We start from the raw sequence: 20,488 nt of genomic DNA, 5'->3' as shown, positions 1-20,488 counted from the left end.
AGTGACTTTCTATTTCAGAATTGCCTCAATTTTACTTTTTTTTAGGAACAGAGGGGAAGGAGATCACCCACTGCCTTCCATGGTACCATTTAAAATAGACCTAATTCAGCAGTTTGGGATCTAGTTTCCTAACATAGCAAGTAAAATCAAGAATGCTAAACAAAACAAGCTTTGTATCTCCATTATAAATCGTACCTAGAGACAAGATGGTAACACAAGGGAGCAACTACAATGGGAACCCATTTTTAAGGAGACAAAGTTGGTAGTCTATGTTCCTTTAAAAACAGGCAAAATAAAATTAATAATTTCAGAAGTATACTAAATATCAGATAAGCCTGAGTAAAAGTATTCTTCCTTAAAAGGAAAAGAGATCTTATTAGGGATTTGAGAAAGAGCTGCAATGATTTTAAAAGCTGTGCCTCTTCTAGGGGTAGAAGGGTAACTGTGCATGTCAGCCAGAGCACAGATTACTCAATGTTGGTTGGTAGACAATATAATCTTTGGAATATACAACATTCAAGTATTGTTTTTAAAGCCATAAAAGGCATTATTACTGCTTTCAATTTTTCAAACATGTTTTTTGAAAATGTATACTACTGGAACATACTGACCAGGAAACAAGACATGACTAGAAATTATGGGGTAGGTATGGCAATACAGGACAGCTGTACTGAAATGACCCCATCCTTACAAGACATGGCATTTCTAATGTTCTGAAGACTAAAAATTTTTTCTTTTAACGTAAAAAAAAAAAATCAGGCTATTATGGGTACCAGCAAGAGGAAAAAGAAACATTCCGTTGTAAACCACCCTTCAGTCATACAATCAAGTACACTGGCAGAGAACAGGGTTGAGGCCTAATCCTCACTCAGTCTTATTAAGTGTGGACAGTTTAGACTGCAGGACAAGAGTGGGTGAAAGGAGTGTGTCAAAGGTCGTATCTGACCCAAGCAGAATGTTGCACAAGTTCAGTGACTAACAGAAAGGCCAGCACACTTCCAGGAGGAGGTTCCGAGTTCCATTAGAGAATGGACCGATGAGTGTCTTGGCTGTAGAACAGACTAAACAGCATGACAATTGCCACTTTTTCTCCCCAAGAATTGTGATAGCAGGGTAAGAGAGAAATAAAGGAACTGTGTTGGAGTATGGGGAGGTGATCACATCTATAAAGGTCAACAGAATAGGTTTTGGTTTAGTTTTTCTCCATTTCCCCACCCCCAGGAGAATTTTTTTTTTTTTTGGTATACTATTAATGAACACTAGTAATATGAAAACAATTCAACTGATTTGGGGAATATGGAAAATTAGCTCCAATAAAGAAACAAATCCTACCAGGAAAGTAATAAAAATGATTCTATCAGTAAGCACAAAACAAAAATAAATGACCTTTAGTAGTAGTGACTATGACTCTACAGGAGGTGACCCGTGGGACAGAGAGTGTAAGCTTTCAATGTAAATGATCAAATTCTCAGTCAACATACCCCAGCAAGATGATCTGAAATACAAATTAAGATCTAAAGCATATATTTGAGAAAAATGAGTAAGAAGCCATGTACTGATGAGGAGGGCAGCTGACAACATATTAAAAAGGAAAAAAAAAAGGCCCTGGTTGGTGTATAGCTCAGCAGATTGAGCACAGGCCTGGGCTGCGGGCCAGGTGCCCAGCTGTGGGCATGGGAGGGGTAACCACACATTGACATTTCCTCTCTTTCTCCTTCTCTCTAAAAATAAATAAATAAAATCTTTTAAAGAAAAGAAAAAATATACAAGAGTCAGGTGCTAAAAGGCACAGCAGAGAAAGGGCTGTCAGAGAGAACATTTAAAAATAAAAAGTAGGCTGGAAAGAAAACCTCATCACTACTCAAGGGGGATAGGGAATGTAAGACAACAGGGAAAAGTTAATATTTGAACAAGGTGCTTTTATTTGATTAACATCTTGGAAATAAAGCATTGACATTTTAGAATTCAGAAATCTGAAAAATGTTAAGAGGACACACTTACCAGGGTATGTTCATTAACATAGTTATCAATAACATTTCCAAGGTTTGTTCCTTCATCCAACAGGCCAACGAAGTAGTTTGCATCGTCAATAAATCCTTTCATCTCAGCCGTATTCCACAAAGCCGAAAGTCATAAACCAGGAAAAACAAGAGACGGGCCACCAAGCCTTATGTCTGGGTCCTTAGAATATGCAACAAACTGTCAAAATAGAAGTTATTTCAAAGTCTATGTATTATTTCACTAGTTAACAATGCATTAGTTGTCAATGAAAGTGTGCTAAGTCTGATTTAATGAGGAATCTGTGATAAGTCAACACTTTTTGAAACACTTGATCATGAATATCCTTTAGTGCCAATTTTAAAGTGAATGTGTTTGTACTGTTTTAATGGAAGCTCAATATGATACAACTTTTGAGAAGATAATCCACATATGTGCACAATTTACTGCAAGTCAATATGGTCACCTTGTTTACATAAAGTTGCAGACCAGGTCTGTATTAGTCATCATCTTGTTTTGTAGTTCTTCCGTAACACACATAATTTTACTCATTTTAAGTAAAGCAAGCTAGTGAATTAGTGAATTAATTATCTGCCACCAAAAATTAAAGTACTAAGCTTCAATATATTGCCAGCCTGATATCATAGCGCACTACCAGGTAACTCAGATAAATGTCTCCTAAATAAAACTTTAAACTGGATGAAAGTAAACAGAAATTAGTGGGAGTTGAGGGTTACTTAAGAGGACAATCTATAGCTTTGTTATAGACTGACTAGGTCAAGTTCGCAATGTATGTCTCTTACGTGGTGAGTTCATTTAGTGAAAACATGAACTCGAGGTCAGAAGACCTGGTCCTGGCCATGTCATTTAGTAGCTATACAATCCTAGGTCAATTTCTCTAAGCTTCAGTTAATACTTCCTCAAAAGGTTGTGATTAAAAAAGAAAACCATATAGCACATGAATAAAAATACCTGTTTAAGTGTTGGCTCAGAATAGAGGTAGAATTAAGTTGCCAATGGTAGAAACACAAAAATGCCATAATTGAAAACGGAGTTATGAGCTAAGTTACCTGTACATCCTAAACCATTTTCTAAGATTTGATTTTTTAAAAAGGTGCCAGACTAAATCCAATCCCTTTCCAATCAATCAAAGAACCCTTTCCCAAAACCCAGACCACCCATTCTCTGAGACAGCATATAATGACATAGTAAAGGTTTCAGTTTTTTGCTGAATTCACTGGTTACTTTAGGCAAGGATTTAAAAAAAAAAAAAAAAGATTAAATTTATTTTTAGAGAGGGGAAGGGAGGGAGAAAGAGAGGGACCGAAACGACTATGTGTGGTTGCCTCCTGAGTGCCCCCCTACTGGGTACTGGGCCTGCAACCCAGGTCATGTGCCCTGACTAGGAATCAAACCAGCGACCCTTTGGTTCACAGGCTGGCACTCAGCCCACTGAGCCGCAACAGCCAAGGCTAGGCAAGGATTTTTTTTTCTAAAACATTAAGTCCATAAACAAAATAAGTGCTCCAGATAGAATACTATTCATTATTATCTTGTACTGATTTCTGGTTGCCACACTATCAATGGACATAGACCAACTCTTGGCAACCTATTTAAAATTCACACAGCCTTTCCTGTGTCTGACTCCTTTTTGCCCCCCCAACCCTATTCTATGCTAGTTTTCACCATAGGTGCTGGCCCTCATCCTAGAAGCATACTCCATTTAATGGTTCCCAAAGGTCAGCTTTTTGGTTGCACTGAAAGAAATCCATTAATAAACTGTGATACTAGTCAAATTTCATAATATAAACAATACTTAGTTTTAAATTTTAAAGCACTTCATCCCAAGAAGTCAATTACATTCAGTTTAGGTCATCAAATCTTTCTGAAATGGTAGAAACTGAAATGTAGAAGATAATTTATATTTTTATTTTACCAAAGACGTTAATAGGGCATATTCACATGAGACCTAATACTTATGCAGTAAAGTCAAATGTAGCCCAAACATTCTCTGAAGCTTGTTATATCAGGACTGGTAGAAATACATGCCCCAAAAGTAGACATTTTAGGCTTGAGAATACATGTTTATTTTAAGCAATGTAACTCCAGCTGGAATATCAATTTCAGGGAGATAGTTAACTATGCACTAAGAGAAACAGAATATATAAAGGCTATTCATTCAAAAAGATCAATGCAAAGTGTAAAGAGCACAGTAGGAACCTCCTGTAAAATTGTATCACAAATCTTTCTCACAAAACAGCTTTCATTCATTCTATTAATGATGCAAAATAACTTAATCAAGATCTTTACCCTAATGTCCCAGTTTCTGTGACTTCTAAATTCAGTAAGTCTAGCTTTTAAAGTCGGGACAAGATGAACCCCGATTTCTTACAGCAATCATGCTTACAGAAAGGGTACTTTTCCTGTAACATCAGGACCTCGGTACTTACAAAAACCAGGCCCATTCTACGCAGTTTTATGGGCTGAATGCCCATATTCTTCAGAGCTTTTTCTAGAGTAGTATGGTCATAGGGGTAATTCCCCCCCCGCAACTATTTTTAAACTACAAAATCTATAGACTCAACTATCATTGCCTGCTAAATCAGCTTAAATGTAACAGCAAACATTTTTTTACAGTACTAAAAAAATGTTCTAAGTAAATCATTTTAACAGTATCAATTCTCTTAACCCTTAAAACCACCGTGTTATTAACCCCATTTTACATTTGAAGACACTGAAGAACAACTAATTAGAGGCTGGCTCTAGAGACGCTGATCAAATTATGTTCACTTTTACTTTTTTAAAAAAGATCTTACTGATTTTTTTAGAGAGAGGGGAAAGGAGGGAGGAAAAGAAGAGAAACATCAATGCAAAAAGAAACATCAATCAGTTGCCTCTTACAGGCCACCAACTGGGGACCCTCCCCGACAACCCAGGCATGTGTCCTGACTGGGCCTACCTTTCTGTTTACAGGCCAGTGCTCAACCCACTAAGCCACACCAGCCACAGCTTAAATTATGTTCAAAATAAAAGGAAATCCTCCCCAGTACATACTCCTTTGCTTAGAATTCTAGCACCACGAAGTTTCTCTGATAGAGCTTTCTCATATGCCCATAATCAATTAACCATTTCTCAGACTAAATTCCCATAGTTGTAATGAAATCCTTAAAAGAATCTGCAAAATACAAAAACTTCAGGAGAGAGGGTTTCAATACATTTTTGATTCTTGTATGTGCTCTTACCAGGGATCGAACCTAAAACCTTGGTGTATCAGAATGATGCTCTAACCAACTGAGCTACCCTGCCAGGGGCGCTTCAATACATTTTTGAGACAACAACCCTGTCTGTTCAAATGAAATGTCACTTGGAAACCCAATATTTGCAAACCTGAAAAGGCGTGAGTAGTTGGATATGGGCAGGCTTATCTTGAATCTTTCCTATCCTTCATTTCACTGAAGGAGTCCTAAAAGGCAGTTCTTCATCATACCTCCAGGAGTCTTTCCCTGCAAGCTTCTTAACGTGTTAGGCAAAAGTATTTTAAAGCTCCACTGTTGCACAAAAGATGATTTATGTTCCTCATTTCTCCATTACTTTAAAAGTACTGCAGACATATTTTGCTAAAATGTTTTCAAGGGGCATGTAAAGTCACTGGTGATATGTTAAGCCAGAAAAGTGACACAAGCCTGTTCTAGAAAACCAAACTGAAACTCAGTGTGTGTGTGTTGGGGGATAAGTAGAATTTATACCATATGCCAGACCTGCCAAGTTAATCCACCTCAATTTTAAACACCACAGGGAATTTCTGTCAAATTCCCCAGTGCTCCAATCCTGGGTAAAATTCCCAAAAGACACTACACCACTTTTATAGTTTGTAAGTCAGAAATGAGAATGATTTACTGGCTCCAATACATTATGGACCACTACATACTAGTCTGGTGCTGGTGGATACTGACTTATTTACATTAAATCTAAGAAAATCTACCCTGTGTAAATCTTATATTCTCTCCAAAATGCTTTAGAACTTAAGAGCAAATTAATTTTTAATAAAAGTTCATTTTTATCAGCAGCTACTAGGAAGTATTCTCTCACAAGTCTTTAAAAGCTATTTTCATAACCAAACACCTTATCAATACAATATACGGGGGAAAAAGCTCATCTTATTTTACACTAATATGACTGCTGTAATCACAATACCACTTTTATAATAAGTAATTTCCTTACACATTGTAGTTTGGAAGAAAAAAAAGTTTAACATTCCTTATATACACCTCCACATCGGTGTTTTTTGATAATACATTTTTTATGAAGAGCTGCCAAGAAAACGCTCCAAAGAATGGCACACTGCTCTCCTGGAGCCTTGCATGAGGCAGATGAGTCCTCATGTTCAGCAGAAGGTGGCTCCTAGAGCAATGGCTGCAGCAGCTGGGCACTTGTCTTGTTACACACCTGCTACAAAGGCTTCTACAGTTGATTGTACTTCAGAAGAAACTGATACATCTCTCAAATAATCACAAGATAATTCTGGCAGCAACAGCCCACTTGACACCAGGCTGGATGAATATGAGTCTTGGATTTCTGAAGTGAAGACCTCCCTGGAAGTAGAACAGGGAGAGCTGAAGGTTGAAGAGAGTACTGTTTCAGAGACATCTACATAGGAAACCCAATCTTAACACATCAACCACTTTTCTAAAGAGGACTTTACTCATTACAAATGAGGCTTTGAGATATTTGGAAATTTACACTGCTACTATTACTCTGAAGAAGGCTAAGGGATACTTCTACTTTATTTTTTATTACACTGGTATTTGATAATTTAGCTCACAGCTTTAAAAATAGACACAGTGCTGTCAAAGTCAGCTTTGCATTCTACCTCTGAAAGAAAAATGTTACTTACCACAGAGTACCTTTAAAATAACTGGGTGTAAGAAAATTAGAAGAGACTTGTAAAGGACGACTTTGGCACTACAGATCTGAGGCTTGGAGCAGGTAAACCTGCAAAAAGTGTAGTTCCAGGAAGCTACATACTGGAACTGATATATAAGACATTACAATAAATTATGATAATCATAAGACCACATGAACTTGGGCCATACTGGACCCAAAATAAATGGATAGTAACAACAGCCTACAATGAGTACTCAGAATAATCAGGGCAGGGTTTGCTTCAACTGACCCTAAGAGGAAAGCCAGTAATGGTGATAAATACTCTTAAAAGTTATTTTTCAGTCCTGGCTGGTGTGGCTCAGCAGATTGAGGGCCGGTATGCAAACCAAAAGGTCACTGGTTCCATTCCCAGTCAGAGCACATGCCTGGGTTGCAAGCCATGTCCCCAGTTGGGGGCATGCAAGAGGCAACTGATGGGTGTATCTCTTGCACACTGATGTTTCTCTCCCTCCTTTCCCTCTAAAAATAAATAAATATAAACTCTTGAAAAAAGTTTTTTCATGTGATAAGACTGAAAACTGAGAAATCATAGAAGAAGAACATTAAAGGTGACTGCTTAAGAATTATTTTTAAAAGACAGACAAGAACAAGAATGAATAGAATATACTTAAAGGGAAAATAAAAACCCTAAAGGAAATGAGCTCAACAGGCTAAGATTGAAGTCCCTATGTAAAGCTGCCTAATGAAATGCCTCACAATAAAACTATACATTTCAATGAGAAAAACATGGGATTTGTATAACAATATACTTCTGCATGTAGAATGGACAAGATTAGACTTCCTTAAAAAATGTGTCTTGCCTTGGCTGGTGTAGCTCAGTGGATTGAGAGCGGGCCTGTGAAGCAAAAGATCGCAGTTCGATTCCCAGTCAGGGCACATCCCTGGGTTGCAGGCCAGGTCCCCAGTAGGGGACACATGAGAGGCAACCACACATTGATATTTCTCTCCTACTTTTTCTCCTTCCCGTCCCCTCTCTCTAAAAATAAATAAATAAAATATTTATTTTAAAAAATTTATTAAAAAAATGTGTCTTGACTGATGTGAAAATTAAATTTGTTTCTAGAGGGAATAACCCTTTTGGTAATTAAGATGTGGTTACACTAAGGATAACTACTGTCACATAACACAAACAGGAAATACACTAACCATATTAATATCAAGCTTTCTAGCTTTCCTGGTGCAGCATAGGGAAGAACCCTGTAAACAAATGCACTTAATTACTATTTTGATTACCTTAGAGCAGGTCCAACTGTCCTCTCTCCAAGAGGAAAACTTAGAATATGTGCAATATAAGCACTGCAACAAACCCAAAGTTAACAAATAGACTGAACCCCTTAAGAGCTCCTATAATTAGTTTCCCCAGGTGATAGTGGTTGTATCTTCCCTAGAATAAACATGTTCAGACTTTTCTAATCTTCATTCCCTGGTTATTCAGTAGTTTTATTTTGCTATATGCCCCAAAACATTGGCTTTACTGGTTTAAAACTATAAATGACATCATTACTGTTTATCTACCATGACTAACTTCTGCTCAGCTTTACAGTTTTAATTCAACCATGTAAATTGATGTGACTGGAATTCATAAATTTTCATTGTTGTGTAGTATTTTACTGTATCGATACACCATTTATTTATCTAAACTAAACCTATAGCTTACTTCCCCCATTTTTTGTTATATTGTATATAAACATTCATTACTTATTATGTAATTTCTTCCTATTATTTATGTACCCAAGGCAGTGCTAGTCTAACTCTGGTTGGCAAACTAGCTAACCCACAAGTTAAGAACCAAGCAGTGAGTATGCTATTTTACATTCTGGTACAGGAGTCTATCTTGCCAACTGGCAGTTTAAGTAGCACTGGTCAAGGCACCAGTGTCTAAGACCATATAACCTGGGAGAATTGCTAGGTTGTCAGTGAAAAATGTTTTTTCAAGTCTTTTGCTTAGTTGCCTTTTTGTTGTTTTTTGCTTTTTTCTTTTTACCTATAAAAGTTCTTCTTCATGAATTCAGGATAGCAAATATCTCTTATTTTGAGGATTGGTTATTTATTTGGAGAGTTTTGTTATACTGCTCATGTTGAACCTAGATGATGAGCTAAGAAGATATACTTATTTAGGAGATCTTTATAAACTGATCAGAGGATCCCTGTAGTAAGAAGCAAGAAATAGATCAAAATAACCTAAAGTCACGGAGTCAACACAAAGCTAGTATTAATTTCAGTCAGCAAGAGCACATAAAGCCCTAGTAGAAAGTTGTGCCCTAAGAACATGCAGGCAACTAAAGAATCAAATAGAATAGAAAACCAAAAAATCCTTAGTTTTTTTAGGTGCAGTTGTTGTATTAGACAAATCTGAGGAGAAAGAACAATGAGTATGTAATTCTTATGATTCTTAATAGATGTTTTAAGATTATTATGGTTAATACCACTCACATTCACATTAGCAATTATTTTAGAGTGATGTCCAACAGAACTTTCTGCAGTTGAAATTGTATCACTATCCAAAATGACAGCCATTAGCCCACATATAGCTCCCACTCAAAATGTGGCTCGCACAACTGAGGAACTGAATTTTAAATTTTATCTAGTTTTAATTTTTTAAATTTAAATAGCCACTTGTCTAGTTGTTACTGCAATGAACAAAGCAGTTCTAGAAGATTTCTCTTTTCTTGCCAACTGGCCGAAGCTAGAAGATGCTGTTTTTCATAAGAAATTTTTAAACTAAGAACCAAGTCCATACACACTACAGATTACTCACCTTCAACAACTTTCCTTACAGTAACAAAGACCAATTCACCAGTTTACAAAGCCAGATAGTAAGGGAACAAAAGGTAACAAAACTCCATAGCAATTAAGTCCTGATGAAAGATTTGAAATGTCAAAAAATTTTTAGACCAGAATATTCCAAGAGTTTGTTACCTTGACTCTTGCTGCAAGTGGGTGAGTTACAGACCTCATGACGGCTGGGTATGCTATGGCCAGGCTAACTTCATCAGCTTAATCCTTACAACTCTATATGTTGTACAAGTATTTTCTATGTATGCCATAATGTTCTTCACCATATACACCGGATTAAAGAAAAAGATGGCTAACACTGGATTAGAGTGGAAATGGCCAAATCTTTGTTAGTTAGTTTGTGTGCATGGATGACCCTGAAATGAAGGTGAAGGACAAAAATCTGTGTTTTCTAAGACTTATTATTAGTATGTGAGAACACTTCATTGGAAATAGTCTTTTTAGGCTTGTCTTAACAATGGACAGCCAAGAATGGCAGCCTGCCATTTACCTAGATTTCACAGTTTACAAGGTACAGTTTATACAATCCTTCATTTACTAACTGAAATTGTTTCAATAAAAAAATATTTTTTGGATGGGGGAGGAAACTTCAAACTCAAAAACTGTAAAATAAGACCAGGCAAAGAAGAGTGTAGTGGACACACAGATTGACAGTCAGTATTAAATCTCTAGGCTCAACTATCTCCTGTAATAAACATAAGAACCATTTTATCCCCTTTAAAAACTGATCTGCACTACTTTTCAATATTTTTGGCTCTCCCAGGAAAGATTCTAAATTGGCCCAAAGAAACATTTCCATGTCTTTCAAACCCTGTTGTATCCATTAACATGCTATTTTATTCACTGTATTTGTACAGAATATATTTTGGCTACTTTTTTTGTTTTGTTTTGCTTTTTAACAAACAAATGAAATGACTTATTTCATTTTTTAAATATTTCTTTATTGTTGTTCAAGTACAACTGTCTGCATTTCTCCCCCCTATTCTCCTACCCTCATCCATCTCCACCCCCCCATCCCAGCTCCCACTTGGTTTTGCCCATGTGCCTATCCTTTATAGTTCCTGAAAACCATTCCCTTGTTCTCCCCATTATCCCCTCCCACTTCCCCTCTGGTTACTATCAGATTTGCTCTTAATTTCAATGTCTCTGGTTATATTTTGCTTGCTTATTTGTTTTGTTGATTAGGTTCCACTTAAAGGTGCAATCATACGATCTTGCCTACTTTTACACAAATAATAAAGTACCATCAAATACTACTTTCTGCATGCCAGGGGGATACACATATTTTTAAAAAACTGGTCCCCGATTTTAATGATGGTAATATTTTTGTTCAGCTCTTTGGTCAATGAGCACCAACAACAATTAATGACTGTGCTATTTAATTTGCATGCATAACAGAATCTTTAAATTACCAAAACTAAAGCCTCTTTTTCTCATGAGTCAAAATTTTGCCATTCCTACTGACAACTGACAGTGATACAAGAGGAAACACACTAATAAACTCATAAAGAACATTTTATTTTCCTAGTTAAAATAATACCAATTTAGGTTGGACAAGTCCTATTAAGGTATATGTAAATGAGACAGACTATGAATATTTAAAATGCTGGTGTTAATGCAAAATTTCTACATGAACAAACACATACGGAATTGACTAATGACAACCAGGGAAGAAATTTTAAACAATTTTAAGATCCATCTGAACACATCAATTAATTGAATCCTATACTTAGATACAACACATAAAGTATATACTAATGCTTAATTCAATCTGACTTCACTACCACATCTGCTAATAGAAGTAGCTGGTTAGGAAAAAATTTTGTTTTCTGTATGAGTCTTTAAAATTTTTCCATTAGGCTACTTTATTATCATCAGAGTTATAAAACAACTTGAAAATCTAGCCCACTGAGTGGGGGAAACCATTCCAGCATATTTTAAAGGCACGAAAAAACTTTTCCATTAGAACAGAAATCCTTTTCTAATGGGAAATTAGAAATCCATTAATCTGAGACATTATTGGTGTTAAAATATTGTCAAGGCATTTTTATAGTGGTCACATATTCTACAGAAGTCTTGAAAAAGAAAAACTTTATTATGTAAGCAACTTGCAGTTTCCAGATACTTAATGAAATGAACTATCTTAAAATTCAGTTATCTAATTTAAAAATCTAATTCTAAAGCCAAATCCTAGATCTTAGACCACCTGCACAAAAATCCTATTAAGAATACTGGAGTATCAGATGGTTCAATTACAGGTCATATAGTTTAGTTATACATTCTGCAATGCTATGTGCCATTATTTTCCATAAAGGCCAGTGTGTTAAGTGCCTTTAATAACTTACAGTTTTCCAGTGTTGCTGCTCCATAAAAATTTCATCTCAGGATTTCAATATCCAGTATAACAAACTGCTATAGATATCTAAGGACATCACTGGACTGTGAAAGTTTCTCTTGCCATTTTTACTAATTCTAGTCAAGAAATCTTTGGAGCCAGACATCTTTCTGAATTTAAAATTTCACAGGTTTTAGAATGGCAATAAAGTACATATAATTCATATATCATGTAATACTCTCCAGGCTATTATTCAACTCCCTGTAATCACAGTATTTCTGCAGAAAATATCAGAAACATTAGCATCACATGGTAATAAGATAAAAACGGCCTCCAATTAACTCAGATTCAGGTCAAGTTTTTGTTCCCAAATAAGTTTAGGTTATATTAAGGAAGTTATAAAATGTTTTTCCTTAACTTTTGGATTTCAAAATTGTATGAATGAGGGATTGTGAACTATCGCTTTACAGCACAGCATCAAGCATTCAGGTTTTATTTAACATAACATACATTGTACCTGGGCATAAAAGCCAGTCACTCTGGCTAACAGAGCCTGCAGAATAATAAATACCTTTATCATACTCTATCTGTGCCTATCCATCCACACCACCCATCCCAAAGACAGAGAACAGATTGTTATTAATCATTCTAAATAAAGACTCCTTTCACCCTGACTTGGCAGAATCATTTATTCACACAACTCATTGATACCAGTTTCTCAAGGGAGGAAACATCACCAGAAATGTTGAATACATATAATTACTATTAAGTTTCATTATAGCAAGAGATTAGAACTAAAAGCAGATTATTCTTGCCCTGGCTGGTGTGGCTCAGTGGACTGAGTAGCCAGTGGAAGTTACAGGTTCAATTCTCAGACAAAGCACATACCTGGGTTGCAGGCCAGGTCCACAGTAAGGGGCATGAGAGAGGCAACCACACACTCATGTTTCTCTCCCTCTCCCCCATAAACAAACAAACAAACAAACAAACAAGCTTGTTTGTTTGTTCTTAAATTTCCGACGCTTGTTCTTAAATTTCCACTTTTCAATCTATCCGTGACTACAATTTCAACTAGATCCAACCACACAAAAGTTTTAAATATCCAAACCAACCTGAGGAAAAATATCAAATATATTAGAAATAGATGATTAACAAAAATTAAGGGAACTGACTTGATACTGAGATGGTGGCAACAGTGCTTCTCTTTATCATGCATACATGCAGCTTGGTTAAAATGCAGATTCTACCTGGCTGGTATGGTTCAGTGGACTGAGTCCCAGCCTCCAAACCAAAGGGATCCCATTTGATTCCTAGGATGGGCCCATGCCTTGGTTGCAGGCCAGGTCCCCAGTTGGGGGGCATGCAAGAGGAGCCCATGCTGATGTTTCTCTCCTTGTCTTTCTCCATCCCTTCCCCTCTCTCTAAAAATAAATTAAAATCTTAAAACAAAACAAAAAAAAAGGTGAGAATTGAAATCAAGAGAAAGTCCATCTAATATTTCAAGGTCATGGAGGAAGATGGTTGGCACACCGGCTTTCTTCCTACTGCAGGTGATTACCAAGGCTGCTGCTTTTCAAACCTCGACAGCAGACTGCTCGTGCCAGATACCCCTAGTGCTTAGAATTTAAAAAATAAAATAAAATGCAGAAGCTGATCAAGGTTTGAGTAAGGTCAAGATTCTGCATTTCTATTTCAATGTTAATGCTGTTGTTCCAAAGATCACACTGTTTTAACAAGGAGGTGGTTAATACACTCAAACAGAAATCAGTTAATGGTTTCAGGACTAAAGGAACTCTACATAAAATAAAGGAACTTTATATAAAAATCACAGCTGCAAAATAAACAATTTACTCAAATTCACACAATTAGGAAAAAGCCAGTATGGAAAAACTCTCCAAGTCTATCTTGGTTCTAAGTCTCTCTTGAACCTTTAAAAAACCTGACTCTTAAATTGTAATTTGAAGTTAATATCAAATGTGTTGAAAAGATTTGCTTCAACATATTCTGCTAATTTGATAAAGCAAATACTTTTGATAGCCTGTGTTTATAAAGACAGACCATAAAACCATTAAATTGATACCCTAACCTCTCCTAAAAATTTCAAGTGTTCTAAGTCTTGGGCCAACTTAAAAACATCCAAACCCCACAGGAACTAGTATAAAGGACACACTGACAACAACGGGGGTTGGAAATGGGAGGGAGGTGGGGAGCACTTGGGGGGTGGGATGGGAGTAAAAGACAGAAAACTGTGCTTGAACAATAATTAAACAAACAAAACAACAAAAAACACATCCAAACCTCAACTCTCAAGTAGCAAGAAATCTATAATAAATCTTAAAAATGAATCACACATACAGCAGCCCAAATTCAAATGAAATTACATTTTTCACAGAGATTTAATCCAAAAGTCAAATGCACACAGAAAAAAGTATAGTCAAAACTATCCCTAAAAATATGTTTGGAAGGTATACAAACATGATTCCTCAGTAGGTCTTCTAAAAACAATCAGATCTTCCCTACCAGCTGAGTATTGATATGATGTCATTTTATGAAAAAAAGAATATACACTCTAGAAATCACTTTGTGTCTGGTAAGATGCTCATAACTAGAAAAACAAGAACTAAGATGCACCCCTCACATCTCATGCTCTGGGATTAGGTGCAGTGAGTGGAATGGAGAACAGTATCTTTTGGTTTATTTGAATGGTGTGATGAACTACTGCCTACACCTTACATTACCTCTAATGTTAAACTTCTACTTTAGAAGTTTTTAAGAAGAGTCTTAAGTGGTCACTATATTTTAAGAGGTAAATCCAAGTTTTGAAAAAGACTGGGTTACAAGAACTCTTCTTTACTTCAATTTTACAAGGTCCCTGCACAAATGTAAAAATACTTACATGGACAAGTTAGGAGATGGAACCCCCCTATCATCAGCTAGGTTCCCAAGGTGGCTCAGCGTTGAAGTCGAACTGCTCTCTATACAGCACTTCTCCTAGGCCCTCTGGGTAGTTGTATACTTGGTCAGAAAGTTCGCCCTAAAGAAGGAAATAAAAGTAAATAATACTGTTTAAAAAATGTTAGGCTGTGCTTCATGCAAGTTAAACTGACATACAGATTAAATGTAAGAATAAGTTTTAAATGTCACATTACACAAAATGTCTTCAAAGGGTTTAGCATAGTACTTTTTTTTTTAACATAGTAAACATTTCCAAGTTGCTATAGTACAAAAGTCACATAACCTACTCAGTTTCGACTTTTATTTGTCCTCCAAAACTTAAATTTCTATGTCCTAAAATTTAAAAATTTTCAGCACCCTCATCAACTATCAGCCTGCTATGTGTATGCAATATTAGTATGTACAATATTCTAACATAGTCTATAATCTGGAACTACCAAGAACACTTCTTTTACTCTCCCAATTCCAAGTTTTTCTTTGCTTAAAGTTCAAAATCCTACTATATACCAAAAAGATCTAAACATTTTATGACTTAGCTAATACATTATGTATAAATGTGAAACAACTTTTGAGAACTGTATTATTTACTGAGCAAGTGACCTTCAAAGTTTACTTCCTTATACTGAACCCCTCTAGACTTAAGTCCCTCTACTTAATGAGAACAACAAATGAATGTGAATGTACTTGGCCCACTAGAACATGCTAAGTTTTAGAGATGCTTATTATTTACTATGGTTTGATAGGATGACATATATCTCTAAGTAAACTGCTATACCTATGTGTACTTCTATTCGTAATTCAGTGGTTGTTATTTTAAATATAATTTGATAGCATTTGCTAGAAAAAGGATAAGAAACCAGAAAAATAATTAAACTAGAAATTTTAAGGGCAAGAACCAGAGATTTCAGAAGCACAGCAGGCATATCTAAAGCATATCTCATTTCAACCACGATGGCCACCTTTGTAGGAGATAAAATGTTCTTTTAATCTCCCAGGGTCTGTTCACACTCTCAATGACACTATTGGATGATGAGGCAAGATACCAGCACGTAACGGTAATTATAACCTTATGGTAGACTCCAAAGAACGTACTCCTAAACAAAGGTTCTGATTCTTCCCCCACCAGGACAACTTTAAAAATAAATCGAAAGACTCATGCTGGAGACATCTCTTCCCTGCTATATTGCCAGATATCTTGCTGCTTACTGCAACCCAAGAGCACTACCGTGAAATGTTAAAAACATTAAACTTCAAACATTCAAGAACGTTATTCAGCATGATCTCTACATTTCCATGTAACTAAAAGATACAAGCAGAAAACGAAAGCCCTAAAATTTGAAAGGTACAAGTTAAGAGAAATAATAAATAGGGTAGTGTAGGGTAAGAGGGTCTTTACATACAGAGTAGAATGTTTATTTGCAGTTAACACAAACCATGAGAGGTTAAATAAAATGTGCAGAAAAGGAGTTATAGGAAGATAAATTATTCTGATTTAGAACAGTATGTGTAAATCAGTTGGATCATGTACAACACTGCATTCAAGTTTCTTAACAACTGTTCGAAGAGACTGTCTCTTCGCCTTGGTGCACAGGAAGAACTAGACAGAAACTACCCAAAAACCTAGTATCCCCAAATTACCAGTATTTCTCTGAACAACTCACACTGCCTTTACCAATGACTTTTAGGGTTGCTCTATGGTATTCTATCCAAAACCCCCCAAACCCCAGTCTAATCATTGAAACCCATATTGGGGGATACTCTACTGGATATCTGGCCAATACATATCTAGAATGTCAAAGACATGAAAAAATAAAGACTAAGAAATTGTCACATGTCAGAGATATTTGGGAAATCATAACAACTAAATGCAATGTGCTACCCTGAATTGGATCCTGAACAGAAAGAGGACATTAAAAACTAGTGAAATCCAAAGAAAGTATGGAGTACAGTTAACGGTAATGTATCAAAGTCAGTTTCCTAGTATTGACAAATGTCCCAGGTAATGTAAGTTATTAATTAGGCAAACTGAGTGAGAAATATACAGTACCACCTTCTGCACTATCTTTGCAACTGTTCTATAAAACAATAAATATGGTGTAATTCCATTTGTATGCAAGTTCTAGAATAAACAAAACTAATCTACTGTTAAAAAAATTGTTTTTTAAAGAATCATGATTGCTCTGTGGTGAGAAGGGAATGAAGTATGAAAAGCCGAGAGCTCTCTGGGGTGATCACAATGTTTCACCTCTTGACGGGTTTGGATTACACAGTTGTATTTTTGCCAAAGTTCGTCAAACAGTATTATTACTTAAGATTTGTATATTTAACTTTCACATGAATTTTACCCAAAGTTTTTAAAAAAGAATAATAAACAGCATTAAACCTACTTAATGATATGTACATACTGAAGTTGGAGGGTGAAGTGTTTAGGGAAACCCAACTTACTTTGAAATACACGAACATGTTTCAGTCCATAACATGGACTGATGAATGGACAGTGGGATGGCAAAGCAAAATGTTAATCTAGGTGAGGGTACAATTCCTTTCCTTTCTCTGTATGTTTGAAAACGTGTAAATTTAAACCTGGAGTGTAAGAAGGTACTGATTACTTAACTATTGCACTTACCATACGACCCGAAGTCATTAGAAGCCTATCTATCATACAGGGCTTATTTATCTTCATGACCAGCATCTGGTCACTATTGTATTTGTAGAAAAAATTAAGGATTATTCGGCCCTGCCCGAAAATCCTTATAGCCCCGTTTCTGCCAGGCTCACTGGCAGAAACCTTTCCCGACCAGAGCCAACTTTCTCTCCCTTAAGTGTCCTCAGCTTCCCCCACCCAAGTTAGGAGCCTAACGGTGGAATATGGCCAGGGCAGAAAAATATTTTAACTTACCCAAGATGTCACCCCCAAACCCAGTTAAACCTGCAGAAACATCATGGGGCTATATACTGTGCACCAGTCTTTTCAGGTTTCTGAACCAGCTGGGTAAAGAGTTAAAACACGTCACCACTACTAACTCTCGACAGTCGAACTAACTAGCACTTGATAAACTACCCAAGCCTACCCTGCCCAGGAATCGTGGCGCGGACGGGAACAGGAAGCCATGGTGACTAATCTACAGGCTCCAGGAGGTGACTAGAGTGAGTGAAGGGGACTTCACCCAATCAAGAGCGCCGCAGAGGGCGGAGCAGCAACCCTGAGGCTTCCAGAAGGGGCCAAAGGCCTCTCTCACTCGCTACCTGACACCGGGGCTTCCCCGCCGCCGGCCCCGCGTGGCGTCAACTTTCCTCCATCAGAGGCGGCGGTCGCACTCGCAGCACCCGTCCTCCTCCAGCAGCTGTCACAGAAGGCCGGCGCCGGGCCCGCCCCGCTCCATTCATAACCCAAGGCCCCGGCCGTTGCAGTCTGTCGCGCCACCCGCCAGGCGCCCGAAGGCGAAGGCGCCGAGCCGCTCAGGGTCCCGGCCGCGGGACCAAGGCCCCTCGGGGCAGCTGCCCGGCCCCCTCCCCGGAAACAGCAATGCACCACGGGAGAGAGGTGGGGGCCTCACTCTGCCGGAGGCTCGGCCGGCCCCCAGCAGCGAGACCCCTAGCGCGCGCTGCCACAAGCACACGCCCCCTCGCCCCAACCACGGCGGCTCGGGCTCCGTCGAGCACGGGCTACAACCTGCGAGCCACTAGGCGCACCCGCGGTCGCCACGGCGGCACCGATAGCCGCCACACACAGTAACGTCCGCCATGTTCGAGGCGGCGGGCCGCGGGGCGCCGCGGGGACGCCGGCCGGGCGACAGGGCCCAGCCGGAAGGCACCCGGCCGTCCCCCAAAGCCGGCTCTACGCCCCGACCCCGCCCGCATCCCTCGGATAGGTACTCACGTGAGATAACGGCCCAAAGAGTCGGGTAAAGCGTCTTCTCTTTTTCGGCGGAATTTTTAAAGAGGGATGTGGTTACCTTGAGCAGAAATACCCAAGGCGGCCTGGGCCATAAGCTGCGGGGACGACGTTGAGGGAAAAGCGCGGCACCGACACCAGCTGTGCAGCAGTGGCGGCGGCGGCCGAAGGAGAGAAATAGAAAAGCAGCGCGGGTATACAAGAAAGGTGAGGGCTGGGTGGGGACAGGATTCGGTCTCGTCACACCACAGAGCAGAAGAGCTAGAAAGGATAAGAGGCAGAGAAGGCAGAAAAAGAGCCCTGCAGCGATGCGAAGAGCCAGAGTGTGAGAGGGCGGTGCGGACGTCGCCAGTATTTATAATAAAGGGCGTGGCCTTTGACGTCACAGCCGGTCCGGCAGCCGCGCGAGAGGGGCGGAGTCCGGCTTGAGTCTGGGAAGAAGGCAGGGGCGGAAGGGGAAAGGGGTAAAGCGAAGGGAGCTAAAGGGAACAGGGCAAGGCGACCAAGCGGTGCTGGTGCTGACCTCCCACTGTCCAAAGGTTGTAGGCCGGAGCGAGGCTTGCTGCGCCGAAGAGGGTGGGCGGAGTTGGGGGAGGGGGGAGGGGCGCGACGTTCCCATAGTGCGCTTAGCCTTAGCGCTAGGTCGCCGCGGGCAAGGGCTTTCCTGCGCCGAAGGCAGTTGTGGGCCAGAGGGCTGCGGTAAGCGTGTACTGCCTGGCGAGGGTTTAAGAGGGAGGCCTGTGAAGGCCATCGCCGGAGCGTCCCCTCTCGAGAGCACTTCTCGTTGTGGGAGTTTAGCAGGCAACGCTTGGGAACTGCCCTCCCAAGGTGAGGCTCCTGCCCGCGATGGCTGTAGGGCTCCTTCCTGGAAGCCAGTCCCTTAAAGGCCAGGACCAGTCGGCGGGCGAGTGTTAAGTGTTCGCAGAGGCCAGTGGCCGCGTAAAAAGGTTGCCAGTGCTCCTAACTTGCAAAAGGGGGTGTGGCTTTTATGTCTGGATTTCTAAAGGTGTTGGTGCAGCCCTGGACCGGTTGCTCAGTCTGTTAGGGCGTCCTCTCAGACGCCAAGATTACTGTTTGATCCCGTCAGGGCAGAGCCAGGAGCAACCAATGAATGCATAAATAAGTGGAACTATAAACCAATGTCTGTCCCCCTTCCTTGCTCCCTACCCCCTCCCTCTCCCTCTATAAATCAATTTGTTAAAAAAGGTGTTGGTGCAGTCAGACCCAGCCCTTATTAATAAAGAACCAGTGTTGGAGAGGGGATCGCTGATGTTACAACCTCAAGCTCATATTGCTACAATCCTCACGTCTTGTTTTCGGGGTCATTTTAATGTTACTACTCCTTAACAAACTTTTTTTTTAAACTGGCAGACCTAGGACGACCTACATAGCTTTTAATTTATTCTCACCTTTTAAAATGTCTTCACACTAGTGAACAGAAATCCAGAGTCCTAGCATGGTTATGCCTTGCATGCAACTCAGACTCAGCCACACAAAGTGAAATACGTATTGACACAGCCCTCCAAAATTAAGGTTTTTGAGATTAAGACCCTGAGCTCTTTCTT

The 20,488-nt window shown here is 39.0% G+C and overlaps 1 protein-coding gene across 5 annotated transcripts in view; it reads right to left on the bottom strand.

Annotated features, from left to right (window-relative positions):
• AZIN1 (antizyme inhibitor 1) overlaps positions 1-19,262 on the bottom strand; it is a 28,124-nt gene extending 8,862 nt beyond the window's left edge. For 2 of the 5 annotated variants that reach the window (XM_037133353.2, XM_037133357.2), the window contains exons 1-3: positions 18,909-19,262; positions 14,970-15,107; positions 2,002-2,199 (exon numbers count right to left, since the gene is read on the bottom strand). In XM_037133353.2, the coding sequence (XP_036989248.2) occupies positions 2,002-2,103 (102 nt within the window). In that variant the 5' untranslated portion in view covers positions 2,104-2,199; positions 14,970-15,107; positions 18,909-19,262. Of the gene's footprint in view, positions 1-2,001; positions 2,200-6,444; positions 6,591-14,969; positions 15,108-18,908 lie in introns of all 5 variants that reach the window. The other 3 variants (XM_037133354.2, XM_037133355.2, XM_037133356.2) reach the window with 3 other exon arrangements.
• Positions 19,263-20,488: the final 1,226 nt, after the last annotated feature.

This window comes from Artibeus jamaicensis, unplaced genomic scaffold, assembly GCF_021234435.1.
Source record: "Artibeus jamaicensis isolate MK-2021 breed Jamaican fruit bat unplaced genomic scaffold, CSHL_Jam_final scaffold_916, whole genome shotgun sequence".
NCBI classification, from domain to species: Eukaryota; Metazoa; Chordata; class Mammalia; order Chiroptera; family Phyllostomidae; genus Artibeus; species Artibeus jamaicensis.
Note: the sequence above shows the minus strand (reverse complement) of the source record. Positions and strands in the feature narration are given on the sequence as shown.